Source organism: Oxyura jamaicensis, chromosome 5 (assembly GCF_011077185.1).
Source record: "Oxyura jamaicensis isolate SHBP4307 breed ruddy duck chromosome 5, BPBGC_Ojam_1.0, whole genome shotgun sequence".
Taxonomy (NCBI): domain Eukaryota; kingdom Metazoa; phylum Chordata; class Aves; order Anseriformes; family Anatidae; genus Oxyura; species Oxyura jamaicensis.
Genome location: NC_048897.1, coordinates 26,757,909 through 26,784,563, shown reverse-complemented (window position 1 = coordinate 26,784,563; position 26,655 = coordinate 26,757,909). Strand labels below are relative to the sequence as shown.

Here is a 26,655-nt window from a genome sequence, read left to right as displayed (position 1 = left end):
TTGCTAAGATGCAAGAGCAGAGCGGGAGCACAGTGAGACAGCGTGCCCGACCTCGAGCCACACTCAGAACCCTTCTCAGTGGGATAAGAAAGCCCTGTTTAAGTACAGACATCACAGAGAGGGCAAGCCCCAGGTGGCTGAATGCCCCAGTCACCCCAACGCCACCTGGTCAAGAGCTTTTCGGTGTTCCTCCAGCCGAAGAGCCAGCAAGGTTTTCACCCCCCTGGCACCCTCAGCAGTTGCGGGGCTGTGCCAGCAGAGGATCACAGCAGATCGCAGTTCCCATTTCACCACAGTTCCCATTTCACCAGACCTCACAGGCTTCACCTCCCCGTCCCCTCCCTCCGTCCCCCTTTGGCAGGCATCCCGTGCTGCAGAGTGTGCCCGCTGGTGTGCCTGGCAGCTCGGGCACCCCCTTTTTCCCAGCCTGTAGGAGTGGAGGAAACCTTTAGGAGCTGCAGGGCAGGCGGTACTTTTGGCCCGAGTCGCAGATCGATTCCTGTCCACTCTTTCCCTGCCACTTGCAGGAAAGGGTCCCCCAGCAAGGATGTAGAGAAGAGCTTTTAAAGAAGTGGAGCACGGCGCTGCAGCCTCCCATGCACCAGGTAATGTGCATGAGCAAAAATCCCCTTCTGCAGCTTGTGCTTTCTGGCTGGCCGGCAGCTTGTCCCCTCGCCTGCCTCCTGAAACCTGGCTTGAGGCGATGCCCTCGCTACTCACTGGGTGGGAAGCGGACGGGGCAGACAGGTTTGCACCACCCTGGAGCTGGATGGGTGGCAGAGCCACGCTGGGTGTCCAGGGACACACAGCCGGACCAAGCATCACAGCCTTTTCTCTCCCCAGCCCCAGCTCCCTGAAAGTACCAGCAGAGCAGAGCACCTTTCAGGCTGCATTTTGGGCATCATTCAGCATTTTTGCCATCTTCCACTGGCTCATTTTCATCGGCGCTTCACTGAATGGGCACGTCTCCAAGAAATACTGTATTTGTCCAAACGGGCAGCAGAGCAGGGATGTACCAGAGGGGAGCCCCCTGCCTATTTCTCCTTTTATGTTTTCTGTGAAGTCTGTTTGGCAAAAGTCTTCCCCAGTCTCCTTCACCTGCCTGTCCTTCATAGGTTGTCCTTGCTGCTGATGGGACATCTCAGCTCAGATGCCCCACACCAACGTGTGTTGGCAGAGCTATGCAAAGGGCAAAATAGGTGTTGACACAGGCTACAGGAGGGGCAGACAGGTAGCCAGCTCTTTTGACATCCTGCAGCTCTTTGCTTTCCATGGTATTGCTCAGGTGCAGGCATCTGGTCTCGGTGCCCTGTTTTATAGGGCACAGCATCCTGGGGATGGAGTTGCAGGATGCAGTCTACTGCCTCTGACAGAAAATAAATCAGATGCAAACATTGCTCCCTGCAGCACCCCCTTAGCTCCCACATGCACACGTCTGTGCTGAGCTCCAGTCCTGATCTGGACAAGTTGCTCCAGGCTAATGCCCATCATGGTGTAACGCAGCACCTCTGTGCTCTGTCTTCCCCCCCCACCTGGCTGCTCATGTCCATGTCCCACATCTCATCCAGGCTGTTCTGAGCTGGGCGTTGTGTTTCCAGTCCCAGCTGGTCTGGCTCTCTCTTCCCACTGGAGCAGGGGACCTGTGCCATCCCTCTGAAAGGTAGCTCATCTGATGCACGCATCCTTCCTTTGCTTTGCCATCATCTGCCTCACAAGAGAGGCTTGTTCTCCACAGCCCGCTGCAATGCTTTGTCTTTTTTTCTCCCTTCCATCAGCTCCAGCGTGTAACCATAATCCTCTCCAGCATTTGTGTCGTGCCTTAGCCACACACCCCATGCTATCCACACAAACCACATACACCTCATCCTTTACTCACCTCTTGGTGCCATACACCAGCTCCACTCACAGCCCACGGCATTTCCATTGCCAGCTTTGCCTCGGTTTACTGCAGATCCTCCCGCCCCAGGATATGCACTTTGCACATCATCTCTGTGCAACTTCTCCCTGCACCAGCAGCAAAAAGCACGTGTGCCTTTGAGCTGCTGCCACGCAGCCACGCCAGCAAAGAAACCACCCCCACCTGCCTGGAGTTCCCTACTCTCAGCATCAACCCGACAAGGGAGCAATGACCACTCAAGTCCAGCTGTGGCCTCGTTTCTACCCAAACCTACTGATGGTGCTGGGTGAGGGTGTGGCAAGCACCTCTCTTTGGAGAGCCCCCTCTCACCCCCCATGCAGCACCCAGGTCACGCAGAGCAGGTCACAGGCACAAACCAAGGGCTCAGAGTGCACCAAGTCCATCCACCTGCTGACCACAAGCCACAGCCTGGCGTGCTTTTACAGTGACAGCATCTCCCCACCTGGGAGAGGATACAAAAAAACAGCGCTCCTCCTCAGATAGGGACGAGAGGCTGGGACAGAGACCTGGAGAAGTTTCCACGAGGAAACCTACCCAAATATCACATTTCTTTTGGGTAGGTAGGAGCTCCCAGGCTGGTTACTTGAGATAGGCCACAGGAATACGCAGCATAGCAGGGCCGCTTGCACGGGAGCTGAAGTCAGCCCTTCTCATCTTTTGTGGCTGTTGGCTGACCTATTGCAGTGGCCCCAGGCACTCGGAGGGGGGAGAGGTCCCACAGCCCCTCATACACTTCAGCACGCTCGTGCATGCACATTAGCCCCGATAATTTTACAGCTCTCAGAAAGGCTCACGGCTCAGCCAAACGCTTGCATCTTTCCTTAATCCTGCCAGCCACTGTGCTCCTCGTGCATCGGTCAATGGCCAGCTGCACGTTCATTAGGGGCTGCAGAGTTTGCAAATAAAGTCAGCCACATCCTTCCTATGAAACAGGTAATTACACAGGAGAGACCTAACTCCTGAAATTAATCTCTTATTCACCGGCTGCTGACCCTGAGCAAAGCGATCCAGTATCAAAGCTGATCCCGCTTGGCCAGAGGATCTCCCGAGGTCCCTCCCAAACCAAGCTCACCCCTGGTTCTGCACTTGCACCCTCACGCTGCGGCTGCAGAGGAGCTCGCAGGGACACATTCGTGCATCTGAAATGGGTTGTTGCCCAAAGTGAAATTGCTTGCAAGGACAATGGGTTTTGCTTGCGTGCTTCTGTCATTCACAGCCTGAATGTTTCTTTGGTGGCTTTAGTTTCCCCCCCTGAAGTCCTATCTGAATATTTTCAAGCCAAAATATTTAGATTTTTTTTTCCATTTTTGGCACGCTTGTCCACTTATATAGACACTGTAGCACTTGAAGTTATCCAGGGAAACCTGTACAGCTGACTGGTGAAGGGGGAGAAGTTTGTTCTTCTGGTTGGTGACACTTGCAATTATCAATCTTTTACCATAGTTTAAGGCAGGTGAGAAATGGGAGTTAGAAAAGGGGGAAGGAAAACTAAGTTCTTATCCAGGTTTCCTCCCTTTCTTCTTTCTCACACCCTAGAGAAAACATTTCTGCAGGGGGCTTTGATCAGCAGCTCAAGGTTAGAGTAGGTGCCCTGTGTGCATGAAACATTCTTTCAAATTTAATTGAAGTAGCTGCCAATAAAAAGGCAGATCAGACAGAGACTAAGTAAGTAGCCTCAGAGAAAGGACAGAATACATATATATAATTATTTTCTGTTCCTGGGTAAAATCCAATAACCAGTTTCGTGCAGCAGGTCAAGCAGAGATCAAAATAGCCTTTAACTTTAAAATCTCCTCCTCTATTTAAGTCTCAGCAGACCACTGCCATTTTATCAACAATGATGGGATCCTGGGGAATGTGAAACACAACTCAGAGGAATAAGCAAAGACCAGGCTCCCCGGGGCTCCTCTAACACCCATGTTTGGGGTCGAGACCTCAGCAGTCGATCTTTGGTTGCTTGTCTCTCCATTATCCTAGCCAGAAAGGCCTTGAGGCAGTGCTTGTGACTCTTGAGGAATCCACTCCAGTACCCAGCCCTTTCCACAGCCATGCCCAAACCCCATCCCAAGGGCTTCAGAGAGGAGTCTTTCAGATCCGTTTTTGCAGGGGAAGCAAAAGGGAAGATAATAGAGCTGAGAGCAGAGATCCAGATGCCAGCCCCCAAATCCCACCTGATACTTTCATTTATGAGGAGCGACTGTGGCAGTCAAGAAAGCACAAGGATGAGGGCAGCATCTTTATGTTCTGTGAGGGAGGTTCCAGGCTACAGGGACTCATGAGCATTCACACAAACAGGGGCCTTCCTTAAGAGAAGATGGAAAAAGTATTTGCAACAGCATGGGTTTGCCTGCCTGAATCCTGGAGGGTGGCTGGGGAACAGCAGGCTGCCAACACCTTCTCCTGATGTCTCCATGACATCTGTAGGGTATAAAAAGAAGAATAAAAGGCAAAAAACAGGCTCATATTAATGAGCAAACTACCTGTGTATGTCTCCATCCATCTTCCTGATACCACCATTTTCCCTGCGGCATCAGGAGGGAGGGATTCAACCAACACTTCCATGGAGGACACCAGTGTGTCATCCCCTCTGCAAAACCCCATCAGTAGGAGAATCTGCCCCATCTTATCCCCCCCTCTAAGCCTGCCAGAGAGGGAAACTCTGCAGACTTGCAAAATAAATAGGGATGAATCCAAAGACCTCTTACTTCAGCATCAGATGCAAATGCAAACCAACCTTGCGCATCATTCATACAGCGCCTGCTGTGAATGCACTCATTAGAGTCGGCTGGTTTCAGTGGTGACAGTAGCAGAGCATAGTACAATGTGTCCTTAGGCGTTTTAAAATTCTATTTAAGTTTTCTTATTCATAAAGTTTTTTGTTGTGTTTTTTGTTGTTGGTGGTGGTGTTTTGTTTGTTTGTTTTCCTAAGTTTCCAGTTGGATTGCCTCTGGTTGTTATTGGTTTTCTTGTTTGTTTGTTTTTCCCAGCAATGTTTTCAGCGTTAGAGATGCACAAAGTCATTAGTGTTCCTAAAAGACAGTGGCAGTTTTGAGATGTTAAAGCCACAGCTTTCCCAGTCCACGTGATGTTTGCTCCTATTGACTAACAAGCACCTTCAACACCTGCAGAAGAGTCAGGGTTGAAGGTGACTCCTAAGGACTGGTTTAACCCCAAATCTGCACTGATACAGCTGTTACAAGTTACAGAAAAACTCCCCCGGTCCCCCAACCAAAATTCACTGCTGCCTGCGCAATCCACCAGCTCCAAACCACCTCTCCTCTGCTCCCAACACTGCACTTCCCGTGCTTGCATCCCAAATACAGCACAGATCATGCCAGGACCAAGGGCAGACATAGCAACAATTAATGCTCTCCCTCTCCAGGGACAGTAACAATCAAAGCACAGCTTCCAATTTGTGTTTTGCAACCCTGACTTTTGCAAAACTGTAAATCTGACCAGCAAACTTGAAAAACCTCCAACTGGTTTCACTGCCTGGAGCTATCCTGCTAGAATATCTGTCCTGGCACCATCACCATCATCTGCCCTTCACCTCTCTGGTGCCTCAGATGCCAAACTTTGCAGATCCAAAGCTGGGAGCATGCAGTGGTGTTACTCGATAGCCCCTCTTCACGCTTATTTTAGGCGATGGAACCTTTCATGCTTTCAAAAAGGACTCACTTTATTTTTGAGAAACCTCCTGTACTTATTGGCTACTGTAAATACTCTTTTCCATATGATGTTTTGAACTTACTTACAGGGCTCTAAAAATCACAAGAAAACAGCACCTGAAATGATCTTGAAGGAACGATGACCTGTTAGTCCTGTACACCAAACATGAGGCACCCAACATGCAAGTGATTGCAGATGGAAAAAAGTTACACATCAGTAAGTATTGAATTTCGTCTCTCCTCACTTGATGTTAATTCCCAATTTCTGCAGTAGTTTGTTGCTCCATCACTCAGATGTTTGCTCTGGGAGTTGTGCTCGCTCCACCTGCTTCGGACACCCCTGTGGGATTCAGTAGACCCTCCATGCATGCCCTAAAGCCAGGCTAGATGTCTTTCTGAAGGTAAAGAAAGAGGCTGGGCAATTTGAGACATATCTAGGGTCTTGATTTCAGAATATTTACCCCTAAGTGGAGGAGGCAGTCTGATGGCAAGGATGAGGCCCAAGTAGCAGGGTGAGGGCCAGGACCAGCACCTGCAGCTGCTTTTTTGGGCCATCCCTGGAGGAGGCGAGTGAGGCTCCCAGCCCAGCCAAGCACCTTCACTTTGGTAATTACACTCACATTTCACTGCTTTCATGTGTTAAAATGCTTACTCACAGAAGTCCCAACTGTCTTGTTACCATCATCAGGATCCTTGTGAGAGGTCCATCATGTTTAAGCAAGTGCTTAATCTAATTTTTTTTAGTCACCGTCCGCTCCATTCTTTATTTACTTTTAAAAAATAAAGGCATTAGGGAAAGTGTGTTGAGCTGGCAAGAGATAGGAACAAGCCACCTCAGAGTCTTGTTCCACAGCCGATCAGCTGCCACCTCATTATTTATAGACGCCCTGCTCTTCGGACTTGTTTATTTCCCTTCCCCGAGGTGGTGGTGGGAGGCAAAGCTCTGACATTCAGGCCCAGGTGCCTCGGACCCTGACCTTTCCTTTGGAGAGCAGGCACATTTCAAGGAAACTTTAGACTCAAGTGTCCACCACCTCACTGGGAGCCCAACGCAGAGCTGCAAGCAAGCAGAGATCTGTTAACTAGCCAGCATGTACTCATAAGGACAGACATAAAACAAGCCTATGATTATGTTATACCTGGAAAGAGAAGCAGAAGTAGTCAAGCCCCCGGTTTCAAAGCAGAACAAGCAAAATGAAGACATTACATCCAAAAGAGCTGATGGAAAACTGAAGTCTAAGCTTTCCCCAAGTTCAAACGCTGCAGGATATAGGCATTGCAATGGTTATGGGCAGTGCTTTTCAGTCCCGTCTCTCACATAGAATCATCTGGTAAAGCAAACTGAAAATAGCATCCCCGAAACCTGCTGCAGAACAAGACAAGTAGCACATTGCTGCAGCTTCATTTGAGAGCTATCTCACACAAGCACACTCCAGGGCTTTTTGCTCTCCACGCCGGCAGGAGAATGGGTTTCTGGCTGTTCTTCCCTTCTGCCAGCTGCAGGATGGAGTCAAAACAAAATGCTGCGAGCCCTTTGCACCCCCACAGGGCTGCTTTCACCTCAGGCCAGGATGTCTTCATACGCCACATTGCTACTGCTCTGGCCTCTCTCGGAAATCACAGCTCAGCAGAGGATGTGTGGAAGGAATGAAGATGTGGCCAGATGCTGGCCATGGCTCCTCAAATTTCTGCCTCCCTGAGGAGCTGAAGCAGAGGACAGAGGGGGCTGGGGGATATCGGTAGGCAACAAGGTGACAGCAAGAGGAAGGCTTTCCGGTATGGAATAAAGATTACAGTGAAGTCCTGCTCTGAACACATTCAGAAAGCACAGGCAAAGGCAGTGCAGGCTAGGCGCTGTCCCTACGTGACAGAAGTGCTATTACCTAGAAGGTCACCTCCATAAGAGGTTTTTCATTAGATGGCTGCAGATAGGGCAGGCAGCTTGCTGAAGGGCTGGGCGCCCACGCAGACAGCTACATCAGCCTCATCTCAGCCGTGTGAGCAGGCTGTAGAGGATTTTTATAGCTGACTTCTCTGGTGACTTTGGTTGAAGCCTGACTTCTCAGGTCTATTAGCTAGGCAGCTGAGCTTTCTGCTTCTCCTTGCTGATGGCTCTGGAAAGCCTTCTGCATGCTGCTCCTCCTCTCACCCAAACACCACTCATCCCATCCTAAGTCATCCCCCCAGTAATAGGGAAAACAGCAAGACAAGAATCCCTTAAACAGAGCAGGCCCAGGTAAAGCATGTCTTTTCAGCAAATAATCAAGCTCATTTCATCTTGTCACTCAGGCTGATGTTTCTTTTCCTCCAATTTCTGCTCAGGCAGGGAGTTGCAGGGGTTTTGATAGCAGCTTTGCTGCACGAATTCCTACATCAACAAAAATCCTCAGAGTTACCATTGTTACAACATCTTCCTCAAATTTTATTAAATGCTTACAAAAAAAAATAATCCAGGACATGCCATAAACTTAAGCAGAAAGCAAACTGATGCATGAGGAGAGAGAGGCTGCCCTTCCTCCAGGAAGACAGAAGCAAACTGCAAAATTATATTGAGAGCCTTTGTGAGAAGAGGACAGGAATAAGACTTTAAAGAAGGGGTCAGGGGTGTGCTAACGCCATGAAGTATGAAGACATGGGAGAGCTCAGTAGCTGGCTTACAGAGCTGAGGCCTGGAAATCAGAGTGCCACACTTCAGGGGCTTGTTTTCCCAATGTCTACAGCAAGCCCTGACCTCTGCCAACAACTTGTGAGGATGCCATTTCACCTTGGTGGCCCCCAGCATAAGAGAAGCTGGGATTTCCCATGTCTCCTGCCCTCTCACAGGAGCACAGCATGCAAGTTACCAGTGTGCCCGACACCTTTTACATTCAGAAGAGATATTTCAATTGTTTGTTCCCTAACTTGGGGGCTCAAGCAAATCCCTTTCCGAGAGAAAGGAGATGATGCCAGCAACCAACATTCCTCACTGGACAAGGAGGCCTCACACGCACAGACATGAAGAGAAGGCTCAGCTTTTTGAGACAAAGCTGCTATTGCCACTGTTGAGGTGGATAAGTGACAGGAACATTGCAGCATGGCTACTTAACTGTGATTAAAGGATGGTCTAAAAAAAAAAAAATTAAGTCAAATATAATTTGACATACGCAGATGGAAGATCCTCAAAGCAGATGTTGCAGAGGCTGTGCTGTAAACAGGGGAAAGCTTCACCCATGGGGTGACATGGGGCCCTTGCCCTTCACAAGCCTTTCAAGCACCAGTTCTCACTGGGTTTCTTGTGAGCTCCCCTCTCTCTCCCAGCACCCAGCCACCAAGAGTCAGAAGTGGTTCACCATGCAGCAGGAGCCTTGCTGGCTGGGCAGGACAGCAGCTCCTCCTCTTCCAGCAGTTGAGGAAGAGGGAGCAGAGCCACAGCCTCCCTTATCTATAGGGGAGCCAGATTTAACAATAGTAATAATTAAAAAAGCCAAAGAGTCACATAGGAGGTTAAAACAGGGATTGGTTTTGCCAGCTGATCTCGTTCCTTGCACCCAGACGGAGGCAGCACAGGGCATTGCTCACACCCCAGTAGGAGAGTCAGGCTGTACCAAGGCAGACTACATCAGGCAGGAGGAGAATAGAAACATCCTTTCATTATCTTCTGTGGAGCAGAGGAAATAGTGGCATTGAGGATTGCATCGAGCCAGGACCAAGCTCAGCTGTAAGACAAAAGAAAAAGAAGTTTAAGCATGCTTGTGGCAGGGCAAAAAGTAATACCCTGGGCTGTGTTTTGTCTAGCAATTAAAGAAGGCTTTCTCCCACTTGTTTTCAGAGCCCTGTGAACCACTTAGCTGCCCATAAAAGCTTTTGCACTGCAGGGCAGCCAGCTGCGCTACATGGCAGGGCAGGAACTGAGCGGGGTGGCAGACCTGCAGCCCCGAGCATCCCTGAATCCAGGGCTTGGCTGCCCCAGCTGATGCCTGGCAGAGGTCATGACTGCCCAGGCAGAGGGAAGGACATGCTCCCACCAGCCTCCTCCACCCCAGGAGGCCATTAGCAGGTTCCCTTCCAAGCCCAAAGCCACTGGAGCATGTTCCTGCAGCCCCCGGCAGCCACAGCTCTGCCCGGGACCATCTGTGGCCGTATCGGGTTCCTGCAGCTCCCGGTCTGCTCCGTGTGGGACAGCTGGTGCTGCCGAGGGACCCGGCACACAAATGCCTTGTCTGCCAGTGATGGATGGCTCCTCCACGCCGAGACACTCCCTTCTGGTCCCAGGTTGGGCGACCAAGAGCAGACCAGCTTAACCCTTTAAAAGCCTCTCAACTCGGTTTCCAGCTCTGTTTCTTCCCAGCTCATCACAAACGCACCCCAGCAGTATGTTTCCCCTCCGTCCCCAGGTTTTCAGCTCTAGCCTTTTTTCAGCTCTGGCCTTCCTGTTGGCAAGAAAGCAAAACTGTCTTTCCCTTCGCACTTGCTTTGTTGTGCAGCCAGGGGGAAGCCGCTCACAAGCCTAGCTGGGTGCAGGATTTCTTCCTAGCACACAAAGCTCTGAAAGAGACTCAGACAAAGCCAAGCATGACAGGGGAGGCAAACAAATTAAGAGCTGGCTTCCTTCTGCTGCCTCATCACATCTCGCTGCTTCTCTATCCAAACACAGATACGTTATCAACCATGGATGTTATCAACCATTAGGGCTCTCTAATACCCACAGCATGGTAGGTACCAAGCCAGAGGGATGCTGAGACAGGAGCAAGTGTGATCTTAAGAGCACAGACCACAGATCCTGAGGTCACAGGGCACAAACTAGTTTAACTTCTAACAGAAGAAGAGTTTTCCTGCTGCATGCAGACTATACCTAAGTTTACACACACATACCCCAGTGCCTTCCTCTGTAGGATCTGGCGCAGTTAGCAGCAAGACCCAGATCCTGCCCTTTTACCCATGTGGAAAGACACGTTTTTCTGGACTGCAGCAGTCCATAGGACAAGAGCACTCAGAGCTGATCAGTTATTGGGAAGTTCATTGCCCTGCCTCTTTAGTATTCACAACACAGCGAGCCTGAGCAGTTCAACCTTAACATTCTGGCTTAGCAATGCTCCTAGACCACAGATCATCTTGTAATGCATGCTGTTCATGGGACCACATTAACCTAGGATGGATGAAATCGTTCCACAATCAATCCTAACATCAGGCAAGTGTACTTGTTCATACTGCAGCAGATAAAAATGACTCAAGCAGTTTCCAGTTCCTGTGCAAACAAAACCAGAATAGCATTGAACAGCAAGTACATCCTCTCCAACTGAGGTTTTTGGCTTTCTGACCCAGAAATATATATATATATATCTACAGTGCTGGGGAAAAGAGCAGGTATATGATGAAGCGGGCTCTCAGTCTTTTTTGGGGCCATCACACGTTTGTTTTCAGGAGCAGCTCTTGGAATAGTGCAGGTCCTAATCCCAGCCTTGTGCCTAAGGCACGAAGCTGTTAAGCTGCTGGGAATGCTCAACAGTTGTCACCCCAGCTTGCCCAAATCCCCTTGAGCCCCCTCGCCAAAATGCTGGGAGGTTTCTCATAGCTGCAGCTGAAATAAACGCACCAGCTGGGAGCGGTGCACCACTTGCTAGGCACTGCCCAGACCATGCCCAGCACAGCTTCTGCTTTGGAGGGCAGCTCACCCACACGACACCTCTTTGGCACTTCTCTTCCCCCTTCCCCCCCCCCCCCCCCATTATTTTCTTTTTTGGAAGAGTCATCCTCCTTTCCCCTCCTCCACAAACAGTTTTGGCAAATACACTGTCTGCTCAGTGTGGATGAGCTTCCATGAGCCCAAAGGCAACACGAGGTTCTCAGGCACAAATATCCATTCTGCTCTCTTGAGAGCTTTATTTCGGGGCAGTTCTCCTGCGCTGCGGTATCACGCTACACCCTGTGCCTCAGGACTGATGCTCAGGCTGCGATCCCACTAAGCAGAGCAAATGCAATAGCCCCTCTGGCCAACCCTGACATCACCCCATCTCCTCTTCCTCATTTCAGGATGCTTGGCTGCATCCAGCGCTGGGGATTAGTGGGCTCGGTGATTTATGCCTCATTTCATAGCAAAACTCAGCAACTCTGCACTGAATGAGAGCCAGGACAGAGTCACATTTCTTTCTGGGAGCTGCCAAATAATTGAGGCTGGGTGGTTGGTGTTCCCCAGCCTTGCTGAGCAGGAGAAAGAGGAGAACTGGGACTAGATTTACCTTGCTGCCCCCAGCACAGGGAGTCTGCACAGGGCTCAACAGAAAGGGATCAGTGGCAGCAGCAAAGTGCTGCTCCAGTGAGCTGGTGGCAGAGACCTGGGAGAGCACATGTGCATCCTGCCATGAGCAGCAGCTTCAGCTGAAGGGGTTCCAGGTGTGATTACCCCTGGAAATGAGACCCTGTCCAGACCACAGGGTATTTCTGTTTTGCTGGAGAATGTGTTGTACTGAGATGAGAGCAGCAGTGCTCCTTAACAAAAAGGAAAAAGGAAAACTAGGTTTTGTCTTAAGGACTAACGAGTGCAAATAAAGGAGGCTGCCACTGAGCTCGACACGGCAAGGAACCACCAGAGCTAGCGTTATGACAAGGCACTTTCCCACCAGATAAGCACAGCTTTTTTAATCCTGCCTTTCGCAGGGATGCCCTTCTGCCAGCTGAAATCAAAGCTGGTATTGACTTGGCCTTGAGTGACACACACAGTTTATGTCTGCCCTGCTGCACACAGCACCGTGTCAGAGTATTAATAGCTGGAATTTGGAAAACTATGAGACATTCCCAACTTGCACCCCAGGAAGCGCTAGCCCAGGGGTGAGCCCACGCCTACCCTAAGCTTTGTGCTTCCTTCCAGGAGATGACAATGCTGATCACGGTCTCATCCTCCATCCAGCCCGCTCCCACCCGCCACCACCTCTCCCCACCTCCCACGCTCCCAAAGCCCCGCAAGGACAACCTGCGGCTCCAGCAGCTGCTGAAGAAGGCAGCCAAGAAGAACGCTGTGCTAGCTGCAGAGCAAGCCAAGTCCTTTCGGTCCAGCCTCTCCCCCGTGAACGAGGCCAGCTCTGACGTGGAGCGCAATGAGAGCCTTCCCCCTGCAGAGACCCCTGAAGCTGCAGCTCCCACCTGTACCAGCCTCACAGGCCACCTCTCCGTCAGACCCGTCACCCAGCACCGCGTCCCCTCCCCGATCCGGAGGGGCAAGCCTTTCGCCCTGAAGGTCACCGAGCAGAGGCGCATTGCCGAGCACCTCAGGTTCACAACCCCACCAGCTGAGCCCCCTGCACACAGGCCACGTGCTCCCCAGACCCCGCAGCAGCCTGTAGGCCCGGATGCCCACCTTCCTGCCCCAGACAACCCTTCGATACTCATTGTCCCCCAGCCTCCTCCATCCAGCACACCCAGCAAAGAAAGGGCACCAGAGGTTACCTACGTCACCAAGGTGCACACTTATTTCCGCAGCGTCAAGGCGCCCAGGGCCAAGACACCAACAAGCCAGACCCAAGCAACCACCGGCAGTGAAGAAAGGTCTTCTCCTCCAGCACCTGAACCATCTCCAGGGCAGATACCTGCCCCGCTTGATGACAGCAAGGCCCCAGCTCCCACACCAGAGCATCCCCTTCCTGCTGCTGCAGAGGCAAAGCCCCCTCACCATGTTCCCATGCCTGCCTCTCCTCAGGAGCCCACCATGGCCCCCTTGCCTAAGCCCAGCATCTCTGATGCCCACTCCCATAAAGTTACAGCCCATGGAAGCAACACAGAAGTACCTGGATCAGAGAGAGTTCCTGAATTGCCCGAGGCAGAAGGTGAGAGCTTAAAACCACCAGCATCCAGCACTCCGTGGAGGCCAGCACACCCAGAAACAGCAAGCGCTGCCCGAGCTGACAGCACGGGGGCCACATTCACAGACACAAAGGCAGAACACACCATGCACCCTCAGCCAGCCCCCAGCTTACCAAACACCAGCACTCTCCTCAAAGAAGAGCCAGCAGTAGCATCAGGGGAAGCAGCAAGACCTGGGGCTGATGGCTGGCATCGCCTCAGGAAGCACTTGGTGGTGCAGCCAGAAACACCCAGCTTCCCCGAGTCTGAGCCAGAAAAGCTGAGGCAGGAGGAAGGGAACAAGAAAGACAGTTCTCAGGAAGTCATCAGTCGAGACGTCAGACCATTTAAATCGAGGGCCATGAGGATGTGGGATGCTATTTTATACCAGATGACAGTCAACAAGGAGAGGAAGCAGCAAGCAGAAGAGATGAAAGCACAGAAGGAGGCAAGTTTCTTCCTTCCCCACCGCCTGCCCATCCTTCTACACAAGCCACGCTTCGATGCCCGGAAACTGAGAGAGCTGGCTGCCAAACCCATGACAAGGATCAGCACCGTGTTCGAGGTGGGCCGGTACGGACCCCGAGCAGCCAAGGAGCACACCAGGAGCTTTAACCGAACGGCATCGGGGTGGTCAGTCAACTGAAGGCGAGCTGCTCAACCAGAGCCATCCTCCAGCGGTTCCTGTGGGGCACCAAGCACAAGAGCACCTACCACTAAAGAGAGCACCTACCGCTAGGTTTTCCGCCTGACAGAGCCTAGCGTCAGGAAAAAAATAAAATAAAATAAAACCCCTCCAAGCCAGCAGCCTCACGCTGAGGGTTTAAGGGTTATTCTGTATATGTACATAAGCTTAAATGCCTAACATACCACATCCACAGGTCATGAAAATAAACACACTTGGTTTAGAAAGAGACAACAACAAACACTATGCAGTAATATGTGGCAGGGAGAGGTGACACAGCAAACAGGAGGAATTGTCTGTAGAAAGAGTCCATTTTAGAGGAGGAGGATGGAATCTGATTTTACTCTGCTAAAGAGCAAGAGAAATCCTAGAAACAAAAGTTGTGGTAGATGAGATGACATGAAGGAATCTGCATTGCTCCACATCTTGTCTAGGGAGTCTTAGAAACTGAACTCTAAGAGCAAACACCTCCTTAGCCTGTCTACTACAAGCACTGCACCCTGCAGCAATGCACTAAAGCAAGGTGGAAACAACCCTCCACCTGAGGCACAGGAAAGGCTCGGCATGAAGTCTAATCCATCCTGCTCTCACAAAGCAGTTCCACTGCAAAAAATAATTGGGCATTATCTTTTCACACCCTTCTAGGTTAGTCTAGTAATTTGCAGCTCACAGAAGACCAGCTTCTTTGCAATAAAGAAGTTCTGCTATGTATTTTACATATTTTTAAAGTACAGCTGAGTTTAGTGTTTTCATGATAATCAGCAAGAGCCTGCTTCAGCATGTGAGTATCCAAGCTGGTGTATTTAACAAGGTGCTGCTTTCTGGGGTATCCTGCAAAGCCCATGTAGTCTCATTTTCAGGGGCCACATTATGACAGTTGCAAACTTACTGGTGCCTGATGTCCTGAAAAAGAGCTAATTAAAACTAATTCCCTGACAGCAGCCATCCACAGAGACAACTGTCCTTTGCAAGCATTACAGCCACCCCTTTGCATCTCCATCACCACCAGGCTTATAAGCTGGTGACCAGCTATTTCTGTCTCTCAAGGGACTTTGTCATATGCTGGGATGTTCCTACACAGCTGATATAGGATTGCTATGTTTAGCCCTATAGGAAATTGGATACAGGGCTCTTTACATTCTCTTCACATACAGAGGATATGGAGCTGAGCACAATTTCCCCAAGCCTAACTGGAAATAGACTTGGGGGAAGGGGAGGGGGAATAAAAGCCCTTTTTACTGCTTTGCAGACTTCCAATTTTGTGATGATGCTATCAGGAGAGCTCAGTGAAGTTTCCACTCTGCTAGTCTTATCCTCTCTGTTTTGTATCCTCTTCCTTATTCAAGAGAAAAAATAGAAGAAAGCAAAAAGCCCAGGTATCTAAAGCTTAGACTTCTCCTCCCTCTGACCTCCAATTTCACAAGAAAAAGCTGAAAAAAGGTAGTTTGGAAACACCTCAGTAATCACAAGTGAACCCTAGATCAGCTTTGCAGGATAATTCAACATGCTGCAAGACAAGATTATAGAGGAAGATTCATATAGGAACAGAAATCAAATAGACTGCAGCTTAAAACATGTAAAACTCTTAACGTTAAAGGCAGATAAAGATGACCTTATCAGAGTGATGAAGTGGCACCTTGCTGTAGCACAAATAGATGGACACCTATGCACAAGTCTGCACTCAAAGACAAAACAAACAACTTTGATTAAAGTTGGGAGATTAAATGCATTGGGACAGAGAACACTGTTTCAGAAGCAGCTGTGCTTTAACCCACTTTACCCCACAGCAACAGTGACCCAGAACAATGAGCAGCTCTCACACAAGGCAAAGAGGAGAGGCTTATGTCCTACATCTGCCGGGCTTCCCACCAGGCTGCATCCGCAGCCCAACCCCAGTGCACAGGGATGGAGAACCTCTGCTTCTACAGGGAATTAGAGGAAGGCAAGTCTGATTTCTCAATGTTTGGCCTTTCCTCCCCAAGAGAAAAGGGCCCTGCAAAAACAGACCCTGGCACAAGAGCATTGCAGACAGGAGAACAGATGCCCAGAGGCAACGGGAGATCTCTGCCACCTCCTGTTTCGGAGCCTTTGCAGCACATCACAGCCTGAGCTGCCATGATGAGTGAGGGAAGGGGAGCACCACTGGGCATGAAGTTCAGCATCAATGTCAGACAGCCTCAGGTGGTTGGTAAGAGCACAAAATGCCGCTTAGAGAAAACCTCTTACTCAGCAGCCTGCTCAGAGGTCCTGCAGCTCAGGAGAGGAGAGGAAAAACTGTACCTGCGCTCAAGTGACTAGGAAGCTGATGAGATAGTGTTGAGTGAGGGATATGAAGGTGAGACAAAGTTTTGGGAGCAGAAAGACATGAGGGGATCATGCAGTAGGGAAAAAGGATGAACATGGTCATGGGGAAGAGAATCTGAGGAGCAGGGACCTCTCAGCACATAAAATAACCAGCTAACAGCTCAAGAACATCAGCTAGCCAGAATCCTTCAGCTGCTGCAGTCCTTTTGCTATTCACAGAAGAAAAAAAAAAACACATTTATACAAGTAAGCCCATAGGACGGCAGTACTGCTCAGTGGCTGTTCAGATGGATCCTAGAGACTTCACAAGACAGTAATGGACCTTTTAAGAAAGGCTGCTGGAAGAGAGTGAACCTGAGGGCACCTTCCTTTGAGCTGCTTGCAGAAACTCAGGTGGGACAAACAAAACCTGCCAAGATGTCGCTGTTAAAAATTGAAGCCCAGTAGGATCTACCTGGTGCATCAAAAGAGACTTTGGGAGAAAGACAACAAATCAAAGAGGAGACCTTAATGGGTTTCTGGAAGCCCCAGGCAGAGAAGCAAGTAGAGGACAGAAGTCCTGTGGACTCCTTCCTTATAACTGAAAAGGTAGCTGTGGGCAGGCTTGGGTTTGTACTCCCCACCTCAAATCAGCATTCAGGATAGGTTCTCTTCTAAACAGGCACCACAAAAGGAGGGAAAACCACAAAAGTAGGAAAAAAAACATATTCAGAAGTCAGCTCCTTGAAGAAGGAAAAAAACACAGCAACCCCCCCCAGGAGAACTCACAAACAAAGGTGTTTTGTAGCAGACAATGCTACTTATAAGCTTGGCTATGAAATAAAACTTTTTTTTATAGAAGGAAAAAAATGAGCTTGTTTTCACCCCCAGCAACATCCTCTCCATTCAGTGCCAGATGCTGCCTGGTTGAATCCAGCCAGTTATATCATCTCCCTCTGTGCCATCCCTCCTTGTTGCCACATCCCTTCACCAACATCCACTCAAGATAACACCAGGAGATCTACTACCAAACACAACATGAGTGTAAGCTCCTAAGCTCTAAACACTATTTCAAGAGGTCACACGTCCCAGCTTCGCCTCTCCTGCTTGCTGCACACCCAAGGACAATCTGCTCTGTTGGTCTACCCAGCACAGCAGATGTCCATGTCCTCTCCACCACAACCCTACCGCGGGCTGGTTCCAAGAGGTCACTGAAATAATTTCAAGTTCCCCCACCCCAGTAAATAACTGGAATTAAAGCCCAGAATCATTTGAATTGTTTGAATCTCAGGACTATATCAGTCCCCATACTCAGCCAGAGTGACCTCCAGCTATGTATTTCTCCTTGCAACACGAGAGCATATAAATAAATCCAGCAGAGATACTCCATTTGAGCTTGCAAAGGCAAACACCTTCACCAGACCAACAAATAGCTAAGAGACTTGTTTTGCAGGTTAGACACAGGTACCCAGCTCCCTAGAAGCATCAGGAAAATCAGAAAACAAGCACACACTCCCGCTGTGCTCCTTCCAGCACAAAGCCAGGCATTTGCCCAAGCAGCAAGGCTCCAGCTGTTACTGCATTTTATCTTCCAACTTGCCCAAAGTTTAGCTGGCAGAAATAACCCAAGTGTCCCGCTGAAACAGCACCAGGAGTTGGTTGTGCAGAGCAAGGTCACACCCCACCTACCTGGTTAAGGAGTTCTCCAGGCGTGCTATTGCTCTGCGGCATCGTCTATCAACACCTTCTTGTACTGGCCATGGCCTGTTGCAACAAATTTGTACTTCTTGCCAGAAGAAGCGGACTGGGCAGGAGAGAAAAAGTAGCCAGAGTCAGCAGCTTTCTCCCTTAAATAACCAAAGCTAGAAGAACATGATAGCTGTCTGTAATCCCAGAGAGCTCAGGGATCCTGGTGCTCTGGAGGGTTGGTTTCACCCATGGCAAAAGCCATTTTGTTTCCCTGCACACTGGCAGCAGTACAGATCCAGGAACAGACAATGTACTTCCATCTTCTCTCAGGCTGGACAGATTGAATAGCAGCTGCTTGTTGGATTTAATAACCATTCTCGCAGAGGTACCAGTAGGCACAAAACCCCAGATCCATCTGCAAGCATCAATACTACTTTAGGCCTAACTTCAGATGTTTTTCTTTACTCTCAGGACTAAAAAGCATAACAAGAGCTAAGTAATTCATGTTTGCAGTTCAATTTTAGCTTAGAAGGCTTGGGCTAGCAGTCCATTGTCTGAGAAGAACAAGCCATTCAGAAGACCCTTCAGTATTTCTGGTTATAATACGATTTTTGCCCACATTTTTGCTAGGACTGGAGCTATAACAGCTTTTCCTAACAGTGACCTTGTACATGCAATTGCATTGATAGCTACAGGCAGCCCTTGTCTCTATACTGCATCGCTGTCTTCTTAACACTTCCAACCCAGCTAAGAGCCCTTTCCTGCTGTGAAAAGGAAAGGACTCCTGCCCCCAGACAGGTATCAACTTACCTTGACATTGGTCTCAGGTTTGGGATTGCCCTTCTGTTCCCAAAGGCTTCTTTTGCTCACAATGTCCCCAGCCACGATATCCTGAGAAGATGAGGTTCTCATTACCCTCCACCACCAGTGGTGCTGGACGTGCTCCCGTTCACATCTCCTCCAGCCCCACACATCTGACCTCCTTTTACAGCTACAATATCACATTGTCTGACCTACAGCAGCTGCAGATAAAACCCAAGACTATGAAAACTTCTTCCTATTCCCTGTATTTCCTGTGTTTTCCTCTCTCCCACTGTCTCCAACAAGAGCCTGGACCAGAGATCCCAGATGTTTATTTTCTTAGGTTTGTTAACTATTTAAGACATGTTAACATCAAGGCTTTTTTGTGCGGAAGGAATTTTACTCATATAAACACAGGCTTACAACCCATGTGTTACAGAACCACCCTTGCTCACAACAACCAAGAAGTAAGGTTAAGAGCAATCCATAATACCCATTGCATTTTCCAAATTTACAAGATTTATCATCATGGTGATAGACTCAATATTGCTCTCAACAACTGGAGTTGAGCCCTAGCTCCTGCAGAATAGACACGCTCTTTCTACAGCAGTGAGTTTACTCCTATTTCAAAGCAGGGCCTCAATCAGCATCACAGAGGCTTTCCTAGCTGCAACCTTGAGGAACAATTTGGCACCCTAGCTGAGTTTCTCTCCTGCACAAAGCAGGACACATCCCACAGTTGCCTTACCTTACAGGCCGGGGTCTTCACAGCAGACTGAGCTGCAACCTCTCCAGTCTCCCAGAGGCTTTTTGTGCTGGCCACCATCATGCTGGTGGTGGGAAGGTCGAGAGAGGGCTGTCGGACGGGCTTTGGAGCCTTTGTGGATGTCTAGAAGACAGATGGAAAGAGATCATCATTGGGGAACCTGAGCATGTGTGGGTTTTTTTTGTTTGTTTTTCCTCTAATTGGAGGTCCTCAGGGATGAGGGGCTTTAAAAGGAGGTTTTGGTGGTTCCTGCCAGAGGCTCTCACCCCTCAAGCAGGGAACACAAGGAAACAAGGATAGGGCAGCTCACTAAAGAAACCTTCATGCTCTGGAAGGAGACAGACAGGAGAAACAGCTGCTCCCATCCATGGGGAGATGTCTCAGTTGCCACTTCCAAAAGGTGAGGCTGAGACACGGTGGTAGAGCTACACCCTGCATGGGGGCTCCTTGTAGGCTGGGGACGGAGAGCACAGCACCTCACCTCAATGGCTTGCGTGTACTGCTCCAGCCTGTCATCGATCTTTGACACAGGGAGGGGAGGCTGGCTCTTCTTGATGCTGTTACTGGGGAGAGGAGAAGAGGAATGAGGCGATGCCCTGGCACCTCAGGTCGGCAAGAGGAGATGAGGGCTGCGAGCAGCCTGCTCCTGCCCATCCCCACAGCAGGGCCCTCTGGCAACCCCCAAGCTGGGCAGGGACCTGCTTCACCCCGAGCCTCATACAACCCTGGAAGTACCTTTTCTTTATCGAGCGGTTCAGAGACTCAGTTCTGTCTGTAATCTAAAGGGGGAGAGAAGAGACAGGTGTTAACATTTCTCTATGGGCCTCAGGTGGATGTAGATCACCTTGGCTGACCATATTTCAGCCATTCCTCTTCCCTGCTCCCTCCCCCAGATCTGGGGCACTCAGTCCCACATTCTCATGATGCTCAGAAACAGCAAGCATCCCTTCTCCTTACTCCCTCTGCTCGAGGACTTATCTTTCTCAGGTACTTGGTTTCCTTGCCAGGAAAGGGAGTGGCAAGCACTGAAAGAGGGGGAAAAATGCAGCTATCGCCAGCCACTGCTGCAGAAGAGGAGCCAAGTACCAGAGCAGCACAGCCACGAGTGGCACTGGCTCATCAGTACCACAGAAGCACACAGACAGGGCAGTTCAGCACATGGAGCCACCTGCAAGGCAACCCTTCAGGTCAGGCCATCAGGGAAGAGAGCTTTGCACAAGAGCCTCCTCCGCAAGAGCGCTTTGGCCAAGACAGGAAGGCAAGCAAACACTTCAGACAAAGAAAAAAGGAAAAGACCAAAGTGTTGCTAAACCTCCCAGCTCTTCTGTGCCAGAAAACAAGAATGGAGACAATCACTTTCAAGTCAAAAGGTAGTTCTTACAGCAAGGAGCAGCAACCAAGTAACAAGAAGCCTTCCCCTGTACACTGCTGTCTGTGCTGCAGGAAACATCACCTACCAAGGCAGCAGGTAAAAAGCAGCATTAAGTGCTTGCTTCAAAGATACTAGTGCTAAATTTTAACTAACCAGAAGACATTGTCACAGGAAGTACACACTTAACACCCATGCTGAAGAGCTCAAGGCCCGTTAGAGAAGAGCACAGCCACCAACAAATAGCACAACCCTTGCTAATAGAGATGTACCAGAGTCACCCTGCAGGGTCCCAGCACAGCAGCATGACAAATATCCCAGAAGCTCATTCTGGGCAGGCTGTCTGCCTGCCACCAGCTTGCTTTTTGGCTCAGTGCTGGAGGAATGGAAGCTTGCCTCCAAGCAACGGTTTCAAAGATCGTCCTGCTCATCCTTCTGGGACACTGGTAGGCAAGGTGGCACCTCATGAGGCACAACATGGCACAATCTGAATGGGCACTCAGATTCCCTGCCCATGTCTCAGCTTCTTGACCACAAGTATTTATCAACAGGAAAAACCTGGCCAGCCCTGCCAGAGAGGAGCTGTACAGGTGCAAATCATCCACAGGTCACAACCAAGCGTCAACTTTAACACAGAGGGGCCTAGGAACAGGCTGCAGATGACAGGAGATCTCAGCAGGACAGATGAGGGAAGGCTTGTTTCCATCTAAACTGTTTGCAGACCATCTCCCTCTGCTCATTAGGGCAATTTCTTGCAGCAAGAGCCATGCATTTCTCTAGTTCCAATCACTTTCTGAAGGCCAGAAGAAACCACACTTGCTCACTCACCAACCTCAAAAATCCAGCTCACGAGCAGCCTGGGGCTAAATGGTGCTGGTACATGGGTTCTGCCTTGCTCCCACACACCCACTTCAGCCCTCTGAGCCCCAAACACCCTGTGTTATATTGCACCCCAATACCCAGCTGTCCCAGATTTGTCCCTGGCCACCACCAGCCACCACTGGCAGGGGAGCTCTCAGCCCACTGGGGATGTTCTCATCCTATAACCAGGATCTCTGCTGAGCAATCCCATGCCAGAACACCTTCTTGGTGGTCAATCCGTGAAATTCATAGGATTCACATAAAACTCTGCTAGCTGGGGTGTAAAGATCCTGCTTCCTTTGGAAAGATCCCGAGCTCTTATTTTTCCTGAACAGCTTTACTTTTGGCTTTGTGTATTTGCTAGTTCTGACGTCACCAATATAACAAACAGCAACTAGATTTCTAAACCTTTCCCTGGGCTAACCCTAGCAACAGCAGTGAAGCTTGGGTCAGGAAGCTGCAGCAAGAGGACTTTCAGCACGTAACAGGCACTGAAGTGTTTCTCACATTTCCCCACTGGTCCCACTCTCGGTATCTGCTTAGGCCACCCCCAGCCCACTTTTCAAACTTGACATTATGACATGGCCCACACTGAAACCCACCTTTCCTCCTCTTTATTTGATTTTAAGAGGTTTTGCTGTAAACAGCAAGAATCTGATGATTGTAGATGATGAAATCTTCCTCTTGCTGCTATTTACTGTTGCAAGAGGAAGTGCCCGTACAATCCTCCCTGCCCGGGAAATATTGACTAAGAAGCAAACAGCACAGATCTGAATGCCAAACAGAAAAGCAAAGATAACACCAACAGCAGGTTAATAGGCTACCTGGGCCCCTCACCACTTCCCTAAGAGCAATAATCAGCAAGCCCAGGGCTTAGAGAGACAAAAAGCCCATTGCTACAGAAACCACTTATCTGTGTCTATTGTATGTAAGAGTGCATGCACCAAACTGCGGATTTGTGCTAAATGCAACACAAGCCAGGAGATCAATTCGAGTGGCATTAGAAATGGAAGTTTCACAAGAGCATCAATTCACATAGATGTGAAGGGGGCAAGGCAAGGTGTTTCAGAGATCAGGAATCCCAGATTGCTTTAAAAAGAGTTAACTTTAGAAAGGTTAAGCCATATTTTCTATTTTATTGTAAGATAGGGAAACTCCAGTGCTTCAATGCTTCAAGTTTCTTTTTTTTTTTTTTTAAAGGAAATTTTATTTTCTGACTAAGCTCATGTGTCATCTTTAACCAAAGCTTAAAACAGACCTCATTATTTGTTTTACTCTGTCCCCTGGCATCCTCAATGAAGACTTCATACTGATTGGCAAAGCATACACAGGCAGGCACAGTTACAGCCTCCAACAGCATAAGCAGACAAAGCAGGAGGTCAATAACCAAAGATGAGGGAAACAGATTAAGTGAATTGCCCCAGCCCGTAGCAGATTTCACATCCTGTTTTGCCATAAGCCCTGGGACATTTTTCCTTGTCACTAGGTGCCAGAGGGGTCCCCAAACACAGACCTTGGTGGAGCACACTGCCGTGTGGTCAGAGCACAGCTCTTCCTCCTCCAGGCTGGTGGGGCTTGGGGCCTTCTGGCGTTTTTCTGGTGCTTCTTCCTCTTCATTTCTCCTTCTCTTCTTTTCCTGAGTGCAGAAAATGAGCAAGCCAGGAAGCGAGCTGGTCAAAATGCTTAGAATGCAAAAAATATATATATATTTTTTTTTCCCACCCCCCTGTCTCCCAGGCTTCCTGCTTTACACTAAATGAATACTCTGACACAGAAACTGTGTTAGCATTATCTCATTCTGGAACATCCAGGAAGAAGCTTTGAAAAAAATAAATTCAGAGGACTTTTGCAGGTTCAAGGTTCCAGGATGACACAAAAAGGGGCCCTTGCATCAGGTTAAGGTTTTCCTACTACTACTGAGATAGGAAAACAGGAGTTTCTCATTTCAGGCCATCAGGATGGAGAGCATCTGCCTTTATTCTAAAATATTCTCAGGCCCCAGGAAGGCAACTAGGCAATGGCAGCACCATCCCCACATTGTGCCGGGCCAACACCACCTACATGGGCTGGCACAGGAGCAAGGCCTGGAGCAGCCTGCCCAGAGGCTGCCAAGTTTCCCTCCTTTGGGATCTTCAAAGACACCTGAACGTGGCCCTGGGCACCCTGCTGGAGCAGGGCTGGGACCAGATGGACCCAGGGATCCCTCCCCAGCTCAGCCATCCCACCAGAGCCCAGCTCCTCCCGATCTCACCTCCTGCTCGACTCTCTCCTCCTCATGCTGCTCTAGGACATGTTCTTCCTCCTGGCACAGCCTCTCTTCCTCCCTAATAGCCACATTCTCCTCCTGGGTTTCCTCCGGGCTTTCCCGGTCCAGCTGGATCTGCTCCAGTTTGACCTCTGCTTCCCTCACACTGCTGTCCTCTTCTTCATATGACTGCCGTGGGGACCTAGGGACGGGGGAGAGGTCAAAGAAGCAACATGTTGTTATGAGCCTACAGAGACCATCAGGCATCTTCACAGGCAGTAGTAAATCTGTGTCAGTACCAAACTTCAGTTTTACCCACCCAAATAAATGATACCTCTACTCATGTCCCTAAGGAGAGCCCAGCAAACCAGCGTAGTCCCAAAGCAACCAGGGGTTTTAAAAATAATAATAATAAATCAATAAGTCACAGCAGTTTCACATGAGAATTCCTACAGCTCTCAGGGGCTGCAGAGAAGAGACACAGCAGTGTTTGAGCAACCCATTTTGCCAGAGCAGAGCAGCCCACGCTGTGTGCATGGAGCCAGCAGGAGCACTTAACCCCTGAGCCCTCACAGAGGCAGGCCAAGGTGCTATTGCCATCTTATGGCCCCAGGCTGGAGGCCAGCTTTCTCCTCCCACCTATTTCTTAGAAAATTGCTGGGGTTGCAGGCTAGAGAGCTGGCTAGCAGGCTGCTGCCAGAGCCCCGGGTGACTCACTGCTCCTGCCTCTCCAGCCAGCAGCTCCAGTTTGGAGCTTTTCCACCCACCTCCCTGCAGCTGGGAAGGCAGCTCACAGGACAGCCACCTTCCAGCCCTTCTCACTGACCCCTCTGGAAAAAAGGCTGATGTATACGCTGGCTCGCTACTGATCATCCTCCCACGACAGCACGGTCATGACCAACAAACAGGCTCTGAAGGCTTTGCAGCCCATGCGACTAGTTTCTTTTAACCAAGTTGCCTCAGCCAACAACAGCTCCAGCTAAAGAGCAAGCTTGTTTTAAGAATTTTATGCCACTAAATACAATGCAGCATACTGGATGCTTCTTACACAGAAGAATTTGTATGGGAGGCAGCAAGCCTGACCCCCCTGCACCACAGCAGGGGGGCATCCAGCTCCCACCCTCCTGCATGGCTGGCTACAGCACAAATCTCCCCTGCAAAGTGGGAAACCTGACCCCAAAAGAAACTATGGGCTTGCACAAGCCCTCAGGGGATGCACAAGCTGTTTAGCTCCATCTACCAGAGAACAACCATCTTCTCTCCCTTGTCTGGGGACCAGAGCCTAAATATTCTTCAGATGGAAAAAATAAGGCTTACTCCATGTTTAGTTCAGAAAAAAAAAAAAAAAAAAAAAAAAAAAAAAAAAAAAAAAAAAAAAAAAGGAGATTTGGGAAACCCCACAGCACCACTTGACTCAGCACAGGGCATCCTGTCCAGACACACCTTCACTTGCACTCCAAGTCTATCCTCAGGCAAGGCAGAGGGGCCAGGAGGAAGGACAAAGCAGCTGAACAGACTTTATAGGACACAGCCACCAGCTGGGAAGCCCACCTTTTACAGACACCCCCTCCAGCCAACAGCAGCAGTCTCTCCCTGGGGACAAGCTCTTTACAAGGGGGGAAAAATAAGGAGGGGAAGGTTGCAGAAAAGCAGCTGGGGCTGGTTTCTCATTGCTCCCCCAGCTGTGATCATCAGCTCTGCTGGGAGGTGCTTGTGGGGCTGCGAAGGGGAAGGTGCAGCTTGCAGTGTTTGGGTAAAGGAAGAGGCCATGTATTTGCGCAGCAGTAAATATTAATATTATGCTTTTTTCAGTCCCATGGGTAAAGAAGGGGTTGTGTCATTGCAGGACAAAGTTCCCCATAAAACCACGCTGCTGGGACAGCTGAGTCACAGAGTTCACGCGCAGGTACATGGTGTCCAGGGCAGGAGTTAATCACGAGCACTGCTCAGCTCAGCCAGGGGAGAGGGATGGAAGACGGATCTGGCCCTCGGCTCTTGGGCAGGGACACAAGCGTCCATCTGGTCTCTGTTTTCCACCACTGAGAGAGGAATCGAGCACAAGGTGGGCTGGGGCCATGACACCCACTATGCTGACATGAGCCAGGAAGCAGCAATAACTGAGAGCAGCTTTTTTAGGCTGCCTGCATTTTGTTAGGGGCCGTTTCAGCCCCTGCCGCAGCTCAGGTGGCTTAGATCTGCTGTTGTCACTCCTCCAAGCCCAGGCGGCCTGGCTGGCTGCCATTGCTTGGAGCGCAAAGCTGAAGCCAAACATTCCCAAAGCCCGGGGCAGCCCCACGTCTCTTCCTCCCAGGTAGCCCAAATCACAGGCAGAGAGCATCCATCCCCATCCCACCAACGCTACAGCCTCCCGTCTTGGCATGCACAGCAGGACCTGGCTTTGGCCACCTCATCCTGGGGACGTTGGTGGCTCCAGCTTTGTCCTACCCACCTCTGTTTGCGCAGCTCGAGCTTCTGGGACCAGTCGCTGAACCCCTCGTCCTCCTCCAGCTCTGAGGGCCCGGAGGGCTTAAAGTCATAGCTGAAACATAGCAAGGAGA

The 26,655-nt window shown here is 49.9% G+C and overlaps 2 protein-coding genes across 2 annotated transcripts in view; one reads left to right on the top strand and one right to left on the bottom strand.

Moving 5' to 3' along the window:
- Positions 1-417: 417 nt before the first annotated feature.
- Positions 418-14,211, top strand: LOC118168548 (proteoglycan 4-like). The gene is made up of 3 exons (XM_035329015.1): positions 418-605; positions 5,676-5,803; positions 12,431-14,211. Exons 2-3 carry the CDS (start codon positions 5,783-5,785, stop codon positions 14,042-14,044), a joined length of 1,635 nt encoding a protein of 544 aa, XP_035184906.1. The 5' UTR covers positions 418-605; positions 5,676-5,782; the 3' UTR covers positions 14,045-14,211.
- Positions 7,979-26,655, bottom strand: part of LSP1 (lymphocyte specific protein 1) — a 39,872-nt gene continuing 21,195 nt past the window's right edge. The window contains exons 3-11 of the mRNA XM_035329027.1: positions 26,547-26,636; positions 24,104-24,299; positions 23,366-23,488; positions 20,358-20,401; positions 20,104-20,185; positions 19,605-19,745; positions 18,866-18,946; positions 18,056-18,170; positions 7,979-9,281 (exon numbers count right to left, since the gene is read on the bottom strand). Coding sequence (XP_035184918.1) covers positions 18,081-18,170; positions 18,866-18,946; positions 19,605-19,745; positions 20,104-20,185; positions 20,358-20,401; positions 23,366-23,488; positions 24,104-24,299; positions 26,547-26,636 — 847 coding nt within the window. The 3' untranslated portion in view covers positions 7,979-9,281; positions 18,056-18,080. The remainder of the gene's footprint in view (positions 9,282-18,055; positions 18,171-18,865; positions 18,947-19,604; positions 19,746-20,103; positions 20,186-20,357; positions 20,402-23,365; positions 23,489-24,103; positions 24,300-26,546; positions 26,637-26,655) is intronic.